General features: G+C 32.7%; 4 protein-coding genes across 7 annotated transcripts; all 4 read left to right on the forward strand.

Annotated features, from left to right (window-relative positions):
- Window positions 1-45: 45 nt before the first annotated feature.
- On the forward strand, window positions 46-1,713 carry LOC143179579 (uncharacterized). Its single transcript, XM_076378874.1, has 4 exons — window positions 46-577; window positions 653-820; window positions 914-1,184; window positions 1,260-1,713. Exons 1-4 carry the CDS (start codon window positions 469-471, stop codon window positions 1,711-1,713), a joined length of 1,002 nt encoding a protein of 333 aa, XP_076234989.1. The 5' UTR covers window positions 46-468.
- On the forward strand, window positions 1,713-2,925 carry LOC143178774 (follicle cell protein 3C-1-like). Its single transcript, XM_076377609.1, has 4 exons — window positions 1,713-1,977; window positions 2,142-2,417; window positions 2,518-2,589; window positions 2,677-2,925. The coding sequence occupies exons 1-4, from the start codon at window positions 1,969-1,971 to the stop codon at window positions 2,788-2,790; spliced, it is 471 nt and encodes a 156-aa protein (XP_076233724.1). The 5' UTR covers window positions 1,713-1,968; the 3' UTR covers window positions 2,791-2,925.
- Window positions 2,926-3,041: 116 nt separating this feature from the next.
- LOC143178772 (uncharacterized) lies at window positions 3,042-6,510 on the forward strand. Of its 4 annotated transcripts, XM_076377605.1 has the most exons (7): window positions 3,042-4,369; window positions 4,481-4,631; window positions 4,701-4,786; window positions 4,843-5,158; window positions 5,316-5,393; window positions 5,486-5,589; window positions 5,649-6,510. In XM_076377605.1, exons 1-7 carry the CDS (start codon window positions 3,440-3,442, stop codon window positions 6,351-6,353), a joined length of 2,370 nt encoding a protein of 789 aa, XP_076233720.1. In that variant the 5' UTR covers window positions 3,042-3,439; the 3' UTR covers window positions 6,354-6,510. The 4 variants fall into 4 exon arrangements, with proteins under 4 accessions (XP_076233720.1, XP_076233717.1, XP_076233718.1 ...); XM_076377602.1 differs by having other exon boundaries at window positions 3,042-4,631; XM_076377603.1 differs by lacking the exon at window positions 5,316-5,393 and having other exon boundaries at window positions 3,042-4,631.
- Window positions 6,511-7,810: 1,300 nt separating this feature from the next.
- Window positions 7,811-21,934, forward strand: Ctrip (E3 ubiquitin-protein ligase ctrip). The gene is made up of 25 exons (XM_076379384.1): window positions 7,811-8,607; window positions 9,772-10,110; window positions 10,349-10,657; window positions 11,663-11,749; window positions 13,248-13,593; window positions 13,680-13,873; window positions 13,958-14,131; window positions 14,274-14,650; window positions 14,752-15,036; window positions 15,118-15,498; window positions 15,575-15,747; window positions 15,826-16,000; window positions 16,079-16,301; window positions 16,388-16,631; window positions 16,703-17,108; window positions 17,182-17,370; window positions 17,459-17,644; window positions 17,736-17,927; window positions 18,007-18,212; window positions 18,294-18,716; window positions 18,962-19,214; window positions 19,290-19,535; window positions 19,619-19,948; window positions 20,029-20,347; window positions 20,435-21,934. The coding sequence occupies exons 2-25, from the start codon at window positions 9,801-9,803 to the stop codon at window positions 20,629-20,631; spliced, it is 6,225 nt and encodes a 2,074-aa protein (XP_076235499.1). The 5' UTR covers window positions 7,811-8,607; window positions 9,772-9,800; the 3' UTR covers window positions 20,632-21,934.
- Window positions 21,935-22,141: the final 207 nt, after the last annotated feature.

Here is a 22,141-nt window from a genome sequence, read left to right on the forward strand (position 1 = left end):
GTCAAGATGCCGATTGGTTTCGTTCAATGAGACACGAGGCCAGAAATAGTTTACCTACCAATAAGATTAATTTCGTGTCAATGCAATATATCCGGTCATCGACTATAATCTAACTTTGTAGATAAATGCGAGGTGTATTAATCTGGTAAACGTTATATCCGGATAACATGTCTGTTTTATTACTTAACTATCTTTTATTGAATAATACGAAATGAATATTTCCTCTATTATAGTCTTCAATGAAATCTTAAAACGATTATGCTTTTTAATTAATATTTAGAAGCTGCTGTATAGGACGTTTTAAACGTTACGACCGAAAAGTTGAGAGTACTTTCTTCTCAACTTCTCAAGTTACGACTTTAAAATAGTATTTAGATCATTAAAAGTACAGCAATCATTCGAATCGATTGGGGGAGAAACGATTGTAATATAATATTTTAAAAAAATGTAAAAACGTTTATTTCGCTAATGTTTACTAATAAGGAAAAACTAATAAAACGCACTGGGAAGAATAATATTGGTCGTTACGATTTCTTGAAGTTTTTAGCTACGGAATTCAGGGCTACAAAGTCTAAAGGTTAATTATATTAAATACAAGGGCAAAATAATTTCACATAATTGAAATTAACGTTATATTTTTCTTTTGTTGCAGAAGCAAAAGAACAAGTATTAGCTAATCTTGCAAATTTTGCTTATGATCCAATTAATTACGGGTATATAAGGCAATTACAAATAATTGATTTATTTCTGCATACTTTATCAGAAGATAATATAAAATTAGTACGTTTTGCAACAGGAGGCATTTGTAATCTGTGCCTTGGTAAGTACATGTATATTCCAGGTTAAATTGCTTCTACAAAATTGTATTGTTTTTACATATGCAGTATTCAATAATTAAATATTACATTTCTAGATCCTATAAATAAATTATATATTTTACATAATCAGGGTATTCAATTATTAACATCACTGCTCTCTTCACAAGATGAAGATGTGTTACTTTCAACAATTACTAGCTTAATATTTTTAATTACGCCTGAATCTAAAGCACAAATAACCACTGAGACAATTAAAAGAATATCTGACCTCTCGAATCATGAAAGTAATCGCATAAAAAATTTAGCAACAATATTTTTAAATGATCATTTTCAAGAAATAGTAGAAAGTAAAAGTAATAAGGATACATGAAATAATACAGTTACTCATCAGTATTTATGGTGATTTATTTGATAGAAAAAACATTGTACATGACATATTAGAGCAAAAATAAAAATGAAGCATGCAAAAACATTTTTTGAATTTTTAAAGAAGTATTGTACAAGAGCTTCTGATGTAACAAATCCATCAAATATTTTAAAAAATATAAAAGAAGTGTCTGTTTTTAAAACAATAACAAATGATGACATATTAAATTTTGCTAAATTAACTGGTGATTATAATCCAATTCATGCTGGTTCATCTAATAACCTTGTCCATGGAGCATTTCTCAATGGTTTAGTGTCAGGAGTAATTGGTACAAAAGTACCTGGTCCTGGAACAATAGTTGTCGAACAAAATCTGGTTTATCCAAAACCATGTTATGCAGGTGATACCATTGAAATAAAAGTACAAATTGTTTCAGCTAGAAAAATTATAAAATGTGAATATACTTGTATTGCAAACGGAGAAAAGGTGGTTCTAAAAGGTGATGCAAAACTCATTAAAAAATCCTGAAACATGAATTAACTTTGTTTATTATAAACATTTGTCCACACTTTTTTCATGCCAAGATTGTATGTGTATTACACAAATAAGGGATAAAGTAAATCTTCTCATATACAATACGATTGCAGCATTCTAATGTTATGAAATATTGCTTATTGTGCTCTGACCCAATTTTATTGCTGATACAACAAAACAACAGTCCTTTAACAAAACCTGCAGTCACCTGCTATCTTCCATTGAGTTTATGCAAGTAATTCATTCAACATGATTTATGTAAGTAAAATTGAATTTTGGTTTCTATTTTATTGCAAATGTTTTAATTTCTTTTATTAACATTTTTATTTTATGTATAAAATGAATAATACAATTTCTATTAACTATTTTATAATAAAAATTCTTATAAAATACAGTAAAGCAACAAATATTTTTTTGTACAGATGAAGAAACATTCTGTGTTTTTATTGTTCATCTTTTGTCTTTCTTCTGCAATCTCGGATGTACCAAAAAAACCTAACATTTTAAACAGTACTCTTCAAATATCAACTACTGAATCTCCACTTGGTTGTGTTTGTGGAATTTTTTTAAGTGGACAATTTAAAAAGGGCAGCAAAGAACAACCAACTGGAAATGCTGCTCTTATGCATGATCAACCTGGATCATTCCCATGTACTTCAAATGGCAATAGGCTTTGTATGAATAAATGTTTGGATACTGTAAGTTGATCTCTAAATTTTAAATCTTAATTATTAAAATTATTATTTTATCTTGTGATTTTAAGTTTGTAAAAATTAAAGATATAAAAATTTGTTACAGATTGTTAAATACCTTCCAAATAGTCCTACAATATTATGTAGTTCACTAGAACGTGATTGTTACAAAGAAAGAGTAAGCACATTGATCTCTAGAAATTAAATATTTTTATATTCAACATTATTTTATGTTTTCATATAATAAAATTTTTTTAAATAACAGGCTTACTTGTTCATTAAAAATTGTAAAAATGAATGGATTAATACAAATCTATCTGCTGGAAGGGAATACTGTTGCAAGGATGGAGCACCATATAAATGTCCAATATTAAGATAGTTGTAACTTATTTTGTATAGTTCTTATATTTTTATAAATTAGCAAATTCAGTACTCTTTTTATTTAATAAATGTATTCCTATCTCTTTTAAATTTTTTTCTTAAATATCCCGCCTCTGGACTAAATATAGCTTCAAGATCGTCACCTACACTCTACACAGAATCAAAGGAATCCCGGATAAATATCTGAAATCGTTATTCTATAATTAGATTTTCAGATGTGGGACTTCTATTCTGTGTGTTCTATGAAAAAGATGTTTTCATTTGATAAACTTCTTTTCTTTTAATTGTTAGCTCATAAAGATGTGATTTTAATTTTTATCTGTGCTATCAGGTCAAGTTCAAGCATAACCCCAATGACATTATAAATGACAACGTTAAATTTAAATTGATCACTTAGTTTAAACTTGTACCTTGTTAACTTTATATTTCAATACCTAGTAATAGATATTAATTAAAGTTTAATATTTATTAATAAAAACCTAAAAAATGGATAAAATTTGTATTGCTTGTGCCATTTTGTACAGTTGTTAAAGACTGGTAATGAGTAAATGTGGTGTTCTACAAGAAAAGAACAATATGAAACATCATCATAACAAATAGTTAACTTTTTGTGGAAAAAACATTGTAAATAGAGATTTCTAAGAAATATGTGTGCACGACTCTTAATGTGTCCTTTGTGCTCACAACCGGGGTTTTTAACACTGGATTCATTACGGACTGGATTAATAAGTGTAGCTACTCGACCTCTTACATGTCCTGTGTGCAATGATTTACTGCTTGGTATTGATAAATTGACCATTCATTTATTCAGTCATACAATTAATTTAAATGGAAACAGTACAATAGAGTCACCAATACATACAACTATTGTTACTACTACTAATAATAATCTACCAACAGTACATAATCTACAAAATTCTGATCTTCAGACTACTTTTCTGAACACGTTTTCAGAAAATAATCTAAATATTCAAAATAGTTTACAATCTTCTAAAAACTTACAAACTACAAAAGATATCAAGGCATCAATTTCAAATTCAAGGATATGTATCCAAGATCAAAATGTGTCTTTAAATAATACAGTTCAAGTTACTTGCCTATCAAATTTATCTTGTGGAAATGAAAAAGTAGATATAATCCATGACATTTGTGAAAATAATGAAATTATGCAGAAACTGGAAAAAGATTCTCTACACACATTACAAGGAACAACAAAATTAAATTATACCACACAGTATTACAGTAATGATGTTAAACATGTTAATTTGATGCAACATCAAGTACAAGGAGAACATGGAAATATTCAAGCTTTTAAATCTTGGATTCAAGATCAACATTGTGAACAACAAACTTCTATAAAAGAAAATGCAAGTAAATTGAAAAGTTCCATGGATAATGAAAAGCCTTGTTCCAACAAACAAAACTACAGTGAAGAAATGACAAGAAATGAATTTCCAAATAACACAACAATATGTGCCAATGGATCATTAGAAAGATTGAGTAGTAAAAAAGATACACATGACAATTCATTACCTATATGCAATGAAACTCAAAATCAAACTCATCAAGAGGATCAGGTATTGCCACAATTTAAACTTTTTAAAACATTATCAACAAAAGAAAAAACTGAACGTTGTGATATATGTGGTTTTCACTTTCCTGATCATAATATCTTGTTTTTACACAAGCAATTGGTGCATATGATTGATGAAAAAGATTTAAATGCCATTCCTGAGAACTTGCTAATGAATTATTCGTGTCATTTATGTTCTAAAGTGTTTAAGATGAGAGGTAGTTTAATGGTTCATATGAGAGTAGCACATATGGGATATAACTTAGGTATTTTATTAGCATTACACAAAATACCTAAAAATTACTCAATAAATATTAATGAATATATATTTGTAGGTTCCTTAGCTAAAGGTGGACAAGGAGAGCTTGTATTTAATGAAAATAAATACAATTGTCCCACATGTGGAAAGACATTTAAAAAAGTAACTACTTCTTTTCAAATATTTTTTTTAAAGCTAATATATACTTATTATTCCAGGAGCAACATGTAATACAGCATTTAAAAACACATGAAGCCAAACAATGGGAATGTGATGTATGCAGCAAAATGTTTACAACTAAATATTTTTTAAAAAAACATAAACGTCTGCATTCGGGTGAAATGCCTTATAAATGTAACATATGTAATAAAACATTTACTTTTCAACAATCATATCATAAACATAGATTATATCATAAAGATGACAAGCCACATACTTGTGCAACTTGTGGTAGATCATTTAAAGAACTATCTACCTTGCACAATCATGAACGAATACATACAGGAGAAAAGCCTTTTGCTTGTGAAACTTGTGGTATGTAAATTTTTATGAAAACATTAATCAAACATTTAAAAAATTTGAGAATAATGCATGTTTTGTTTTCAGTTATTACTAACAATTTAACATGTATTATTTTGTTTCTATAATGTATGTATAACAATTTTTGTGACTATAACTACATTCTTTATAGATACAGCTTATAAAAAGAAGCCACAACTAATAACAGTGCAAGCACAGATTGGAAAAGTCTTAACATTGTGTAATATACGTACGATTGAAAATTATGAGTTTTTGTGTTACAATAAGGACAAAATTGAGTATTAAATAGAGATTAAAACTGAATACCATTTGACATTTTAGGAAAATGTTTCCGTCAGCGTGTTTCATATTTAGTTCATCGCAGAATTCACACAGGTGTTATGCCCTACAAATGTACAGCATGTGGAAAAAGTTTCAGATATAAGGTATATTATAATCATAGCAATAATATTTTTGACTTTTCCCTAAATGCTTAATATTACAGGTAAGTCAGAGAACTCACAAGTGCCCAGCACAACAAATGGGAAATATACAACAGACAAGTAATATAGATCAACAACAAATAAAATTATCAAATACTCAAGATACTGGTAATGATTTGTGTAAAACACAAAAAGATTCTTTGGAAGAAAATCAACCAGTACTAAATGTTATTAACAATGAAGAAAATAAATATGTATTAATAATAAATGATCAAGGTCAACATCTTTTAACAAAAGAATCACATATTGAGAAAATACAAGCTATTCCAAATAAGGAAGAAAAATTAGAAGAATTTGTAAGAATAAATAATAATAGCCAAAGAGAAAAAAATATATGGAAGTCTAACATTCCTAACAGCTCTGTATCGAAAAATCTTCCTGAAGTTACCAAAACAGTATGTACAAAGGATGAAAGATCATTAGTAGAAGATGCAAGTGATTTCTTCTCAATGATAATATCTCCACTAGAAAATGGATTATCTTCTCCAACTACTAAAATGGAACACTTAAGAGTATCATCTCCAACACAAAAGGAAGATACACTTAAATCTTATAACAATTTTAGAAGTACAACTCACATGGATATGAACATAATTACTACAAGTATAGAACAACCCTTAAGTGGTCAAGATAACATTACAAATAGTTTGCAAACTATAAATGAAGAATCTCTGAAACAATTGTTGTATGATATGGAAGAAAAATAATTATGAAATTCTCTTACAGCTTTTGTAAGAGACAGATTACTAGTTTTTATTCTTAGAAATAAACAGAAAGATAATAAAACAAGGTTATTTCATTATAATTTATCTTAAAAAATTGTGTGTTTATACATTAATGATTTCATTAAATTTTCCCTCTGCTAAATAACTCTTCATTACTTAAGTAAAACTATTTTGTCTTTTGTTTTCTCTTTATATTTCAAATATCATTTTATTTGTATTATGTACTCACGTATGTCAATTCACGAGTCAAAACATTTGAATATTTATAGTTCTAGAACAATTCAAATAAAATAGTAGTTTACCTCAATTACATCGATCTTATCTAAAAATCAGAATAAACCTTATATGATTTACCATTCAAAAAACACATTTTGCCAAACTATTTATTTAAATCGCGATCCTCATTTTTTTATCAGTTTATAAAAGAACACCGTATGCATTGCATTCATGTTTTTTATGAAATGGAGCCATAATATTAGACTCGTCGCTGATTGGCCAACAAAAGAAGTCGTAAACATTGACCAATCGTAGTTTGCGAAACCATCGCATTATGGCTGCATACGTAGGCCGCACGTGCTTCAATAGAATCGACTGGAACAACCTGCATCCTGCATAATCCTTGGTCGAGATATCGTAGCAGACGACGCTCCAATCGACTTGACAGCACAGTCCGTATTTTCACGTGTCCTCTCACACATCGCATTGCGTAACTGGAGTCCGACTTCCAGGGAGGAGCTCCCTTTTTCGGTGAGTAGATCTCCAGAAATAAAATTAAAGTCGAAGAAATGTCTGATAATCCGAGCACCTTCGATCAGGCGTATTAAAAGTTCGTTCGATTATTTGCCCAACGGAATATCATTTATCACAAGCTGTTTTGACACAGCTTGAGAAGCATTTCGTATTATCGGCCAATTGGCCACCACCAAATGAGATTTTTAACCAATCGTGGTTGATGTGTACATTCTTGTCGCGATCAAACATTAGGATTAGAACTCGACATCTGTTACGACATTGTAATTGCAAAGTTTATATATTTTCGTCGGATTCGAAAAGTTTCGGGGATTCGAAAGTAACGCAGTAACTTCCCTTTATAATTGTTGGGCAGTCAGTTTTGTGGCTTAGATAAAAATGCGTTGCAGTTATGGTATATTGCATATTTTCATACACGTGACGAATTTTGAACAAATTATAAGATTCTTTGCACGAGTTGTAAAAGGAAGGACAGAATTTCCTTTCGTTTAATTCGAAATATAGTTACTCTAGTTTTTCTAGAAACAGTAAACTTCAAACCACACTCGATACATAAAAAATTCTCTTAAAATAATCTTTATCTGCCAGTAAGGAAAATTTACTTGATATATGACAAATAATTAACTCCTCCATTTTTTGTTTTCAATATTTTTATTTATATGCATTTACGTATTCTGGATCATATTTAAGACTACGTACAGTGTACGTCATCATTAACATAACCTTCTCATATTTCTCATTATTCATACATGTATATACATATTCGTAAGTACAGTCACGCGTACACGTACTAAAAAGCACGGTTCTATACAGGTTCTCTGCACGTTTGCACATTCAATACGCCAACGTATACGATACCCACCTCTTAACTGTCGTAAAAATGCCTCAAGTACTGAACAGTCATTCTACATATGCGTGTGCATAGATATAAGCATGTAAAAATTCTGTTTACGATTAATATCGAAGCAATTGTTTACGGCTAATTTTACATCGTAGACTACAGGAGAAAGTAAAAGTCGGGATTCAAAAAAAGCTGCAGCAAGATGGCTATTCGCGCCGGTTTTGCGTCTGCTGCTACTGCTGCGTTATGAATTGTGATTTCACTCCACGCGGGCAACGAGTTTTAGAACGCACCTTCGGTTCACACTGTGCTGTGTGACGTTTCCCGATGGGGGCGGAGCGTCCTCCAGCTTCCCAATTCTAACCAACCCGATTCCGATAGCCGTCGCATTCCGCTGATTTGCCTCAGTGTGCCTCGGCAGTGCGTTCGGTGTGTTTTTTGGTGTGTGCCTGCCTGTGCACATAGCCGCTCACCACCAACGTACATGCGTGCGCGTGAAACCATTTCTCTGTCGTTCGTCGTCGCCGTCGCCGTCGCCGTCGTCGTCGTCGTCGTATGTACCTAGAAACGTCGTGGCTCGTAAAAAATCATCAGCAAGAGGACATTTTCCTCGCGATGCCCTGGGCATGTTTATCCGACATTCAGGTAATCTTTTGTCAATAACCGTGTTACTCTTGCCTTCTCCTCTCCCTTCCTTCGACCCGAGGAAAGGGACCTGCATATATCCAAGTGGGATTCACTTTTTCGAGGACCTCGGCCTGAGGTCATACAGTGACGAGAGAGCGAAGAAACAGGAGAGAGAAAGAGACGGAGAAAGAACTCGTCCTCCATTACTTGTTCGCAAGCAAATGGTGGCGAGCGAGCTTACGAGTCTCACTCTCTTTGTTACAATTATTTGCGCCTTCCGTTGAGATCCTTACGGTACACCGTGTCTATTCGTGGCATTGTCGCGAGCACAGCCAGCCCTAGACCACCGTGGAAGGGGTCCGTATGATGTCAACGGCAGAATTTTGCAGTTCCTGCGATATTATAAACGGCCACCAGTTGTAGTGTTTGTTATGATTCTTGGGTTCGTTACTATCTCTTTCACCGTCGAGGAAAACATTAATTGCGCATCGGCTTCGTTGTAATATTTAGTTACGTTTTTCTTATCCGAACGCGCATTGATCTAACGTGTTTAACCGTAATATATGCTCTCTTTTTAATCCACTTTGGCAGAACCGTGATATCATGTTTTTTTTTGTTTTCAATGCATTGTTCGTGAGAGGGCATACACGTTTTTTTTTCTTTTTGTTTAAATTTGGATAAGCGTACAGATTTTTTAATTTTCGCCTTCGCGTATAAACGTATTTCTATTGGATTCTTATAGCTTTATTTCTTTGAAATATGCTTAATGGAATTAATCAAAGTAAATATATTTTTGGTTTGTGTTTGATCAAACAAATTCATTTTAATGAATTTATGTCAGAACATTTTATGTAACAATCCTATTATATTTTCACATTTTAATTTTTGTATTTTATTGCATAATCAATATTAGAAAAAGTATTGAAAGTAACATTATCTCTTTCTATTATTTATCATTTTGTTGGTTTTCTGCTTTTAATTTCCATTAGTTCATTGTGACCTTATTACATAATGTTATATAGCATAGAGTTTTTGATTATTTAACGATAATTCTCAGTTTTAATAAAAATAATTATGGTGTGAAAGTTTTAGATTTCATTTATTTTATATTTTTTGTTACTTTTTAATTTTTTCATGTTATGTAAAGCGGGTGGTAATGTTTACATTATCTTTTTTCCACAGACAGAATAGTGGCATGAGTCGATTAATCTATGGCAGATCAACAAGATCAGTTGTCATCAGGGGGGTCTGTAAAGACGGCCAATGCTTCAGCAGACACCTCTAACTTTAGAGGGAAGAGCTCTAGCAGTGGTAGCAGTGGTTACAGAAAACGTCAGAGTACTGGTTCCATTCCAGTTACTGTAGAAAAGAAGAGACGTAGACAAACTATTGGTGACCCACAATCGTCTGAAGTTTTCAATAATACTTCATCTTATCAACATTCAACTGATTCGTTTAAAACAGAAGGTAGAACAAAGAATGAACGTAAAAGTAATGGCAGTGGCTTAGAATCATATCTAGGTATCTATACTTGTAACTGTACCTTGTACTTTTGAGAGACATCTGTGCCCCTCACCTGAATTAGTTCAGCAGGTAATATGACTTAACAGTCCAGTGTTCAAAGATGTGCTTGTGGGGCACAAATGACCCTCAAACCATGAACCCGATAAAAATTTATAATTTGTGTTAGAATATTAGTTATAAATTGTATTTGAAAAAATTGATTTCAGTTTTAATATAAAAATATTACTTTTCACAGATACCAACTGGAGACCTCAACATAAAGTTCAGCAATCAAATTACAATATTAGTGGAAATAGTACAAGAGTTCGTAGTAGTACAAGAACAAGTTTACCAGAGTTAAATTTAAAGGCTATTGATTGTGTTGCTTCAAGAACTCGTTCTCGAACACCACAAACTCCACAAGCCATATCACAAGGACCTAGCAGTTACAGTTTATCTCCATCCACTGGTTACAGTAATAGAGAAGAGTTAACATATAACAACTTGGTACCAACATCTAGTACTACACCAGTTACTAGTCATCCATCCACATCAAGAGGGAGAGGTTAGTGTATTTACCTTTTTTGTTCTTTAACAAGTGTTGGTTGCAATGAGATGTGATGTGTGATTTGAGTGGACATATAGTACAATTTAAAAATAGTTTGAACCAATATTTGATACATTAATATTTTCTTTTTAATAATCCACAACAATAAAAACCATACATATATAAATTTTGAGAATGACAATAAATAATAAGCCACTAATCATGTGAATTAATAATAAATGAATTTTATAACATTTATAATTAATTATGCTGTTTTTATATAATTCATTAAATTGACATACATATATATACATGATTTTTAACAGTTAATGTTTTGTTATAAATACGATATTTTTATGTTTAAAAAGATCTATAATTTTGTATATATATAAATATTGTATATGCTATACATATGTGTATATATATAATAGATAAAACTGAATTGCATATTAATTACTCATTAAGTTTTTAATTTTGTTGCCTAATTTATAACTTATAATGATCAACAAAAAGTTTGATATTTATTATTTAATTTGCTTGTGGTGTAAAGCAATATTTTTGTAATCTTTTTTATTAGTTTCCTTATTTTTGCTTATAAAATATTTGTTAACTAATAACAACTAAATTACTTTAAAGTGTATTTAAAAAAATTAATGAATTTTTATAATAATTTTAAAACAACAAAATTATTTGTTAAACTACTTCAAAACACATAAACTCAGATCAAATAAATGATAGTAGTTTCAAATAAAATCTGTAACAAATGAAAGCAAAAAGAACATTCTTGATACTTGGATATACATTTCCAAAGAATAATATCAGAGTACTATGGTGATGTAGTGTCATGGCTGAGTAAAATGGATTCTTGCGTGTGTCATAACAACGTGTTTTGCAACCTTCATTTATTGAAGTAGTAGGTTAAAGAATAGGGTAGTAAAATTAGGTTTTGATTCACAAGTATCTTAAAATTAAAGAAAGAAAGTATTACCAAAATAAGAGTCATAGATCAGACTGTATCATTAGGCCTGAGGATGAGCGAATGTCTGGAAGGATTTGTGTCTGCTGTCAAAGCACTTTTTCCAATATCAACACAAACGTATCATCAAGAAGGTAAGCCTAAGGAGTACACACTTCGTACTACATTTTCTTCCCCTTATTTTCTCTCAAATCCATGAGTAGATATTTTCAATAAATACAAATTCGCTATAAATCTGCTCTCTAAATTGATTCCCTACATCCATATGCAAGTATTACATTTAATGGCAAGTGAAATTGTTTATGTCAAATTTGGTTTATGCATGACATTATTTCTCCAGACATATAGTAAAATATGGTTTTAATGTGACTATACAATATATTTGTGCCATTTGAATTTTTATAATGAAAATACATATAAATTTGAATTACTATCATTCATTGTTACTTCAACTATTATTTAAGGATTACATTTCTATTTGAAAATACTTCATGAGGTATGAAGATGTATGAAACTAATTATAACACAAAAGTAGCACATTATAAATATGATAAACAATTAGGTTGTTTACAGTTCAATATACAACTCTACTATGTACCACATATTTATTAATATTTTTAAAAAAATAGTGCAAAATCAAAATATAGATATAAAGTTAATCATATATGTGAATGCGTCTAAATTGATGTTAAAATCTTTAATTAAGTAATTGTAACATACTTAATTGCAGTACTGTTATACAATAAAAATGTATTTTATATGTATAAGGAAACTGGATTCAGGCATCATGCAGTACATGATACTATATACAATTTTGTGTATAAATATAAAAAGTATTTAGAAAATATCTTATTATATGTATGCTACATAATATTGTTCTAGAGTAGGATGAAAAAAATATATTGAATAATAATGAATAGCTGTCATATTCTGAACATACGTACAGCAGTGTGTAACTTGAGTTTTAATAATTTAACAATTTACTTGTAATTTTTAAACATTAAAATCAAACACCAATGAAGCATTTTATAATCACTAAATATATTTTTATATTTAAAAAAAAAGATTTTCATAACTTACATTTATATTGCAATTTTTTATGATATCATTAGGAACTGGTACTGCAATGCATACTTTTTCATATCTCGTTTCTAAATAAAAAATTATCATTAAATTGACTCTTCAAAATAATGTCTACAAATGAGTAGAAAGCATGTCTTGTATAATTTTATATATTTAACAAAGGAAAACATTGCTATAGGCATACATAAACATGTATGCAATTAATATAAATATAGTTACAAGAATACATGCTTATCCAGATTGTAGATTGTATAAAAAATAATGTAAATACTGTGTTATAAATTCATGGCATATTTACTATTAACTTACAACTTTCAAGAATGTTTGATTCTTCAATTGATTATGCATAACAAACATAATAAATAGTACATATAAAACATGTTTCATGTGCACTAGAAGCATTACACATGTATGTTAGTATCTTTTTCTTTCTTATGATAATAAACTCTGATGACAATAAGGTTTCGAAAAAGAAACTCAAAAATCATAGCAAATATTAAAATTGTTCTCTAACCATTATAATTATAATATAATGTTTCAACATTTTAGGATCAAAATCTCACGGTGGTGCAACCTGTGCGAGTAGCAGTACAAGTAGTCAAGTTTTGAGTGTGAAGTCCAGCATCAGAGTGGGTAACGCAGCCAGCAATTCTGTGGAGAGTGGTGGGGGGGCGTTGGCACATGACGGGGCAGGCACTAGTGGCATTACAACAACAGCCACTGCCAATCCACCTGTGTCTGCCACCGCCACTGCCAACCCTACACACCCTCATCCTACGCACAAGCATATACTCCGTACTCGCTCAAAGTTATCCAGTGAACAATCTAAAGAACTGCCAACTTCAGGAAAGCATCATAAAAAAGACTCTACAACGGGCACTTGTTCAAGCTCCAGGTATTTAAAGCATATTAAGAATAATACTTATATCTTAGAAGTTACACCGTACCCTTATCATGACTCTAACGTAAATGTTGTTTCAGACACCGCTCTTCGTCACGTGCACGAAAAGCAGTGATAGAAGGCGGGTCTGGAGGAGTAGGAAGTGTGATGTCAGGAACTGAGTCCGTAACAAATAGTGCCACTCCAACATCAGTTACATCTACAGTTCCTGGCAATCAGTTAATGACAGCAACAGGTGAAGACGAGTCAGCATCTACTGCTACATCTGCTACTGGTAAATTCTTTAGAATTTTCTTAATGCTTTAATGTTAGATTTTTATTTTTATTATTAAATTTAAATCTTTACTTATTTAATTAGCGAGTGGAGGGCCATCCGGAATGTCAGGTACTACCGGAGATAGTGAAAGTGACGATGGAGAAGTTGGAAGGTTACAGGCATTATTGGAAGCTAGAGGTTTACCTCCTCACGTATTTGGTGCATTAGGATCACGGATGCAACATTTATTGAATAGAAGCATGGGAGCAAGTTCTGGTACTAAACTTCTTTATTCTGTTAAACTTAATGAAAAATATTCACAATTGTTATAAGATAAGATAAGAACTTATAAAAGATGTTTGTTATTCTTGCTTTCTTTATCTCAAATCGTCTTTGTAACATAATATTGTAATTTTAGCTGCTAAAGCACAACAGCTCTTGGCTGGTCTGCAAGCTGTCGACGATGAAGGGGAACAGTTACAAGCTGTTATCGGAATGGGTGAAATTCTTGTCATGGGAAATGAAGATACATTAACTGGTTTTCCAGTGAAGCAAGTGGTTGCAGCTTTAATTAATTTACTTGGAATAGAACACAATTTTGTAATCATGACACATGCGTGCCGTGCTCTCACTTATATGATGGAAGCTCTACCTCGATCATCAACAGTTGTAGTTGATGCTGTGCCAGTGTTTTTACAGAAATTAGAATCTATTGAATGTATGGATGTAGCAGAACAATGTTTAACAGCATTAGCTATGTTATCACGGAGACATAGTAAAACTATTTTACACGCGGTAAGCACCGCGTCCTCTTTCTCAAATTTTTTCTTTATCGTTTATCTTAAATATTATTTAGATTTGATTTAGTTACATATTAACTTTTTTTTCCTTTTTAGGGAGGAGTATCGGCGTGTTTAAAATTTGTCGATTTCTTTAACATTACGGCCCAACGAGCTGCATTAACAATTACAGCAAACTGTTGCCAAAATCTTCATCCTGATGACTTTCACTTGGTAGCTGACAGTTTGCCTTTACTTACGAGTAGACTGACAAATCAAGACAAAAAGAGCGTCGAGTGTGTTTGCCAAGCATTTAGTCGTTTAGTCGATAGTTTTCAACATGATCCTATAACTTTACATAAAATTATCAATGCAGAGCTCCTTCAAAATTTACAGCAGCTGGTAATTTTTGAAAATTATGTAGCAAAACTCTGTTTTTGATGCTCGAACTGTTAATATTACACACACTTCTTTGTGTTCTAGCTTATGATTACACCACCTGTAAATAGCATCGGTAATTTCATAACTGTATTACGAATGCTCTCTGTGATATCAAATCGTTGTCCTGACTTGGCACAGCTGCTTCTGCAACAAAACATAGCTTTCACTTTGAGCTATCTTTTAACTGGATCATTGGAAGTGAAAACAGAGGATGTAGAACTAGTGCCGCGTTCGCCTCAAGAATGGTTTGAAATCACATGTTTGATCGAGGAACTCATGCCTCCACTACCAACAGACGGTATATTTAGTGTAAATAGTTTACTCGAAAAGACCAGTAATCAACAAGAAAACGTTCATTGGGAATGGCGTGATGAAAGACATTGTTGTCATCCATTTAGTACCATCGATTCTAGAATTATTGAGGTATTGTCATCAGAATACACCAATCAAATTATATAAAATATTAAAAGCAGTTGGTTTAACATAATTTATTTTACAGATGGCATTTCAGAATGGCGAGGATGAGATTTGTCTTTCTTCTTTAGGACGGACTTACACGATAGATCTTACTCTAATGAAACAAATCAATGAAGATATTGGAGTAGCGAGAAGCATTTTCCGTAGAGTGAATACTCATCCTACAGAAGGCAAAAGTCCTACTTGTTCATCAAGGTAAAAAATTTGTAACTACTTTGGATATAATTATATTTAAGCATGTATATTTTATTGAACTCTATCTTCTTTTTCTAGCATGGATGTTGTACCTCCAGTAATTGAAACAAATGAATGGTTGGTGTCTTTTATTCGAACTCTATTCTCTGTATTATATGAAGTTTATAGCAGTTCTGCTGGTCCTGCTGTAAAATGTAAATGTCTTCGAGCTCTTTTGCGTATGGTGTACTATGCTTCTACCGATTTACTTAAAGTAAGTATAAAAAAACAGGAAGCTGTTGCATTTCCTTTTATACGTTATCTAAATCTTTAATTTCTATTATTTGTTTAGGATGTCCTAAAGAACCAAGTAGTATCGTCACATATAGCGGGTATGCTGGCGTCCCAAGATTTGCGAATTGTTATTGGGGCACTGCAGATGGCAAGTATATTAATGAAAAGGCTACCACAAGTGTTTGGGGTTCATTTTCATCGTGAGGGTGTATTACATCAAATACGTCAACTAGCTGATCCTGAAGTACCTCTTGGTGTCTCGCCACCCAAGTATCCCTCTGGTAATTTGACGAATTCACTCATAATTAATTTTACATTGAAGTCATTCTAACAAATGATATAACGATTTTATTTATGAATTTTTCAGGTACATCGTTACCAAGCCCACAGCCAGGTCCGTCAAACACATCACTTTCTTCCACTGCAATATTGTCTTCTAGTAATGCCACATCACCAATTGCCTCTCCGTCAACGAATGGTAACATACTATTCGGTTCAATTGCAACGTGTCAGTTAAAACTGAATCTGTCTACATCGGTGGAGGGAACTCACTCTAAAAATGAGTTGAACTCTACGGTAGAGGATGTAACTACACCACAAAGTGCTCATTTGTAAGTATAAAATACATTAGAATAAAAGTATCGCGCGAGAAAGATGTTCTATATTCTTAAACATTTATTAGGAGAATCGGGGATGTCTTGAAAAGGAAACGACAAAACAAGAAGGGTCGATTCTCCAGACTAGGTGGTACTGCACCACAACAAACTCAGCAACCTGAATCATTGTTCACTGGTTTCGCCCCTAAAAATAATCGTTTCTTAGGCAACCTTAACCCTGCTAGATGGGCTCGGAAATCATCATCCTCAAGTTCCACTAGCGACAAAAGAGATTCAAGTTCATCGACAAGTTTGTCAAAGCCACCGAGTAATTCGAGTTTGACAGGAGGTAATCGAGATAAGGCTAAAGGTTGGGTTCGTGAACAGGCTGCTCAATTTTTGACACGGTATCAGGATAATGCACCTTGCACACATCCTGCCATGACAGTCCTTTCCAGACTTACTGCCGCTATACAACGGTTACAATCAAATGTAAGTACATATAAATGAATGTGTATCACTTTATAGTTTTTAAATGAAATAATAATTCATGTATTGTCGTTAGGAATTGGATGAAATGTTATCAGCGCTCACAGAATTGCGAGATATAGTACTTGAAAGTGATATATCTCCGTTCGAAATGAATTACAGCGGTCTTATTAAAGCTCTGCTCAACTACCTCACTACTACAGATGCCCCTGGTAATCGTTATGATCGCCTTCGTATGTTTTGGAAACTATTTGCAGAATCAACTGTAAGTGAATCATATCTACCTTTAATGGAACATCCTTTTTTAACTTCGTATTATGAATCGATTTAATTTTATAAAATATTGCCTTTAGATGCAACAGGATAACGACATAAAAGATCTTAATCCTGGAGCATTTGGTGCTCTGGTAGCGAAACTGAACAGTTGTGTTGCACAGTTGGAACAATTTCCTGTGAAGGTACATGACTTACCAGCAGGATCTGGTGCTGGTCGTGGAGGTACTAGCGCTCTTAAGTTTTTCAATACACATCAACTTAAGGTACTATACATATTTGACATTTCTAGATTATTTATCATTATCATTAAGTTTTAGTGTAAGATGTTTCTACTCAATGTGTTATGCTTTATAGTGTAATCTCCAACGACATCCAGATTGTAACAATTTAAAACAGTGGAAAGGGGGTACTGTCAAAATAGATCCTCTTGCATTAGTGCAAGCAATTGAACGTTATTTAATGGTTCGTGGATATGGTAGAATACGTGAAGCGGAATCTATGGTTAGTGACGACGATAACAGCGAAGACGACATAGACGACACATTGGTAATTATTTTTTTTCATACATTCTTTCCAATTAATCTTTTAGTTTAGAGTAATGTTATTGATGCAGCTTAACTTCCAGGCAGCGGTAGTTATAAGTCAAGGATCGGCAAAGCACAAACTCCAATTCTTAATCGGGGATGAAGTGTTACCTTTCAATATGACTGTCTATCAAGCTGTCAGACAATTTGGTTGTTCTGGAATGGATCATTCTGAAGCAGAAGCTGATGGTGAACCACCACTTGGTCATGATGCTGTATGGGTACAAACTCATACAATTTATTACAGGTACTTTTGCTTCATTTTCTGAAAATGAAAATCGTATTACATAATGTAATACATCTTGTATTCAATTTTTGTATTGTTCAGGCCGGTACCAGAGGAAGAAACTACGCCGTCACCAAAACCAGGCTCAAGTTCACAGGGTAGCAGCCGCAAGGGTAAAGGAAAAAGTACAAAGATCAGTTCGAAACGAAAAGAAGATAGTTTGTGGCTCGAAGGAACAGTCCCTCCACAACGATGTCCACTTGATCCCTACTTGTCTCCCACTTTACCACCTTCAGTTACCATTACCGATGCTTCGTTAGATGGTTTGTGCCTATTGCGTCTTTTATACGCACTGAATCGTCATTGGGGTATTCTATTTCCTCATTTGAAGAGCGTAAGCCTACTTTCTCCGCAAGACTTCATTAACAATAAAATAGCTGCAAAAGCTAGTAGACAGCTGCAAGATCCTTTAGTGATTATGACTGGAAATTTACCATTATGGTTGCAACAAATCGCTACAGTGTGGTTAGTATTCCAAAATTCAATAATAATTAGAGGTGGGTCAAAACCGAAACTCGAATCCGAAACTTCGTAAGATTTCGAAACTCTTGAATCTTTCGAAACTCGAAACTCTCGAACCTATCACATTTTGGGTCGAAGTCTCTAGGTATCGAGAGGTTTCGATGTTTCGACGTTTCGAGAAACCCATCCCTAACAATAGTTCCCTCATGAGAATCTTGTAAAGTAAATATATTTTTAACTACTTGCAGTCCATTCTTGTTTCCATTTGAGACGAGGCAATTGTTGCTTTATGCGACATCATTTGATCGGGATCGAGCTTTGCAACGCCTTTTAGATTCTGCGCCAGAATTATCAGGATCAGATAGTCAAGAACGTGTTACTCCACGCTTAGAACGGAGAAAACGAACTATTTCAAGAACTGATATTCTTAAACAAGCAGAACAAGTTATACAAGACTTGGCGTCCAGTAAAGCCTTACTTGAAGTGCAATATGTTAACGAGGTTTATATCTCACTTCATTTATATTTATCGTTCGTTATACAAATTCCGTATTATCTAACGCAAGTTGTTCTATAGGTTGGTACCGGTCTTGGGCCAACATTGGAATTTTATGCTCTAGTCTCTCAGGAATTACAACGTGCTGATCTTGAGCTTTGGCACGGTAGTTCAAGTCCTACCGAAGCTGGATACGTAAATGTTATCCAAGGACTCTTCCCAATGCCAATTCCATGGAATACGAAAGTATTTCATCTTGCGAAACTGAAAACGAAATTCAAATTTCTTGGCAAGTTCATGGCGAAAGCGATATACGATTCAAGAATGGTATAGTATCATTTATTTTATTTTATTTGTAATGCAATTAAGATGCTACTAAAGCATGTACTTCTACATAACCTTTTTTCCAGTTGGATTTGCCATTCAGTTTAACTTTCTATCGTTGGTTACTGGGAGAAGAACATACATTAACACTAGCTGATTTAGCGTATGTATGTCCTGATGTACATCGAACACTTAGTAGACTTCAAGAAATTGTTATAAAGAAAGAAGCAATCGAGAAAGATCAGACGATAAGGCCACACGAGAAAGCACAACTGATAGAATCATCAGCTTTAGATGGTTGTCTGATATCGGATCTTGGCCTTGTGTTTGAATTACCGGGTTACGAAAATATCGAATTGAAGAAAGGCGGAAGTGATATATCTGTTACTATTTATAACTTGGATCAGTATATTAAGGTAGTTTTAATTACTGCATAATTTAAATCCATTTAAACGGCATTGAATTAATAAATATTGTTATTTTATACATTTTCCAGTTGGTAGTGCATTGGTTCTTATACGAAGGTGTCTTCAGACAAATGGAAGCATTTAGGGAAGGATTTGAGTCTGTTTTTCCTCCATCTCAATTAAGGCTGTTCTTCCCTGAAGAACTCGAAGCTGTGTTCTGTGGACATGCACAAACAGGTGGCCAATGGGACGTGAAAACGCTATCAGAGTGTTGTAGAACTGATCACGGTTACACACCAGATTCTCGTGCGATTCGTTTTCTATTTGAAGTTATGTCTCAGTACACCAGTGAAGAGCAAAGGCAGTTCATTCAATTCGTCACAGGTTCTCCGCGATTACCAGTTGGAGGTAAATATTTGATACTTCTTTGTATCCACGTGTCATAATATCAATGATAGAAAATAATATTAAACCTTATTCGCTTATTTGTTACAGGTTTTAAGAGTTTAACGCCACCATTAACGATAGTTCGTAAAACTTTCGACCCATCTATGAAAACAGATGACTTCCTACCATCCGTAATGACTTGTGTTAATTACTTAAAACTGCCCGATTACACATCTTTAGAAATAATGCGGGAAAAGTTACGAATTGCTGCACAAGAAGGACAACATTCATTCCACCTTTCCTAGAAACGGATGGAAAACCGGCGCGCCACTTGCTCTTTTGCTATCGCATTGCCCAGGTTGAGACCAATTATTCAAACACCATATAAAATATTAAAAACCGAAAACAGACTCGCGTTTTGTTCAAGACTCAGTAATCGCAGTTTTTTGGCACTTTATATGAATATTTTTTTTCTTTTCGAACACTACCTTTTCCTGAGTTTAGCGACAATTCATTTTAATAAATTTTAATTTGATGTTTACCTTTTTATTTATGAATTTCGATTGTGATATATATACATATATATTGTACCAGAAAAAGTGCAAAGATGATATTAGTCCTACTCTGTACGAGTTTCCTCCTTGTGGTATTACGAACCAGGTAGCGTGGGAGCAGCCTTGTTCTAGGAAACTTATCTTTGATGTGTTACAATAATTAATAAAAAAAACAGTTGTAAATATAGTTTAATATACGCAAATCTATATATATAAATACTTTATATAATAGTAACGAGAAAATGATATTGCTATAAAACTCTATACTAATTAAATAATAATTTAGTTTGAGGGGACGTTTACTAGCTATAAGTGAAATTTTATATCAGTGGTGCATTTGGCATCGCCATAAATCGCCAATCTTACGCCTCACAACGGTTCGCAAACAAATCACGAGCTAAAATCAGCAAAAGAATGTTCGCCACAAAACGAAGTGGTTCACATTTCATCATCACACAAAAAAAAACGATAATTTCGAATGCAATAGTGTGTTTAATGACCATCATTTTATTTTCGTAAAATCGATCTCGTATGTTCGCTGCTTGATTTTCAGGGTACGCGATCACTGCGCGAATTGACGTGCAACACTCTCCTATTTTTAAGTTCATTCGATGTATCACCAGTTAAACTTATTTGATACTTTTATTCTAGGTAAGATATAGTCCAATTAATACTTTACTTAGCCGTATAAGAGTGCAGCCAGCATCGCCAGACTGCGAGTCATCGTAAAATAATATAATGTCAATCGAAGACAATTCTTATATCCACTTACTTACAGGCAAAATATCTGTTTATGAAAAATGTACGACAAATGTATATTACGAAATAGAAATGGATATAAAAAGTCAGCGAAGCTGGTGTATCAAATGGATTATACAAGGTACATTTGCTTTCTTATATCTCTCTGTAGAGAAATGTGATTCTATACAAAAAACTGTGAGAATTCGAATTGATCAAAAGTATAAAGAAAGAAAATTACATGCGACTATTTGTTTTACATTTATATTATGTACCATTGCTTAAAACGATCAATATATATACATCACTTTTTTGATTTTTGATTTTTAATTTTATATAAACAAGAGAGTTAATTGACGAATTAGCAATTACATTTGTAGGTACTAATCATCATTTTAAACTAATTTTTAAAATAAACCATAATGTTATTTCAAGTCTGTATTGTTTCAGTCGCCATATAATGTTTTTGTATTTCATAATTTCGCTATTTTATGATTAACGTAAATCAAGTTACATATATGTA

The sequence above is a fragment of the Calliopsis andreniformis genome, chromosome 5 (genome assembly GCF_051401765.1).
Source record: "Calliopsis andreniformis isolate RMS-2024a chromosome 5, iyCalAndr_principal, whole genome shotgun sequence".
In the NCBI taxonomy this organism is placed as follows: Eukaryota; Metazoa; Arthropoda; class Insecta; order Hymenoptera; family Andrenidae; genus Calliopsis; species Calliopsis andreniformis.

Excerpts from the sequence above, each read along its gene's own strand:
- LOC143178772 (XM_076377602.1), top strand. The coding sequence starts at position 3,440 with ATGTGTGCACGACTCTTAATGTGTCCTTTGTGCTCACAACCGGGGTTT. Across the intron at positions 4,787-4,842 it reads GTGGAAAGACATTTAAAAAA|GAGCAACATGTAATACAGCA; the intron begins GTAACTACTTCT and ends TTATTATTCCAG. Across the intron at positions 5,394-5,485 it reads CTTAACATTGTGTAATATAC|GAAAATGTTTCCGTCAGCGT; the intron begins GTACGATTGAAA and ends TTGACATTTTAG.
- LOC143178774 (XM_076377609.1), top strand. Across the intron at positions 2,418-2,517 it reads TGAATAAATGTTTGGATACT|ATTGTTAAATACCTTCCAAA; the intron begins GTAAGTTGATCT and ends AATTTGTTACAG. Across the intron at positions 2,590-2,676 it reads GTGATTGTTACAAAGAAAGA|GCTTACTTGTTCATTAAAAA; the intron begins GTAAGCACATTG and ends TTTAAATAACAG.
- Ctrip (XM_076379384.1), top strand. The coding sequence starts at position 9,801 with ATGGCAGATCAACAAGATCAGTTGTCATCAGGGGGGTCTGTAAAGACG. Across the intron at positions 15,748-15,825 it reads AGTCCTACTTGTTCATCAAG|CATGGATGTTGTACCTCCAG; the intron begins GTAAAAAATTTG and ends TTCTTTTTCTAG. Across the intron at positions 17,928-18,006 it reads ACGACATAGACGACACATTG|GCAGCGGTAGTTATAAGTCA; the intron begins GTAATTATTTTT and ends CTTAACTTCCAG.
- LOC143179579 (XM_076378874.1), top strand. The coding sequence starts at position 469 with ATGTTTACTAATAAGGAAAAACTAATAAAACGCACTGGGAAGAATAAT. Across the intron at positions 578-652 it reads CAGGGCTACAAAGTCTAAAG|AAGCAAAAGAACAAGTATTA; the intron begins GTTAATTATATT and ends CTTTTGTTGCAG. Across the intron at positions 1,185-1,259 it reads AGTAAAAGTAATAAGGATAC|AGCAAAAATAAAAATGAAGC; the intron begins ATGAAATAATAC and ends ATGACATATTAG.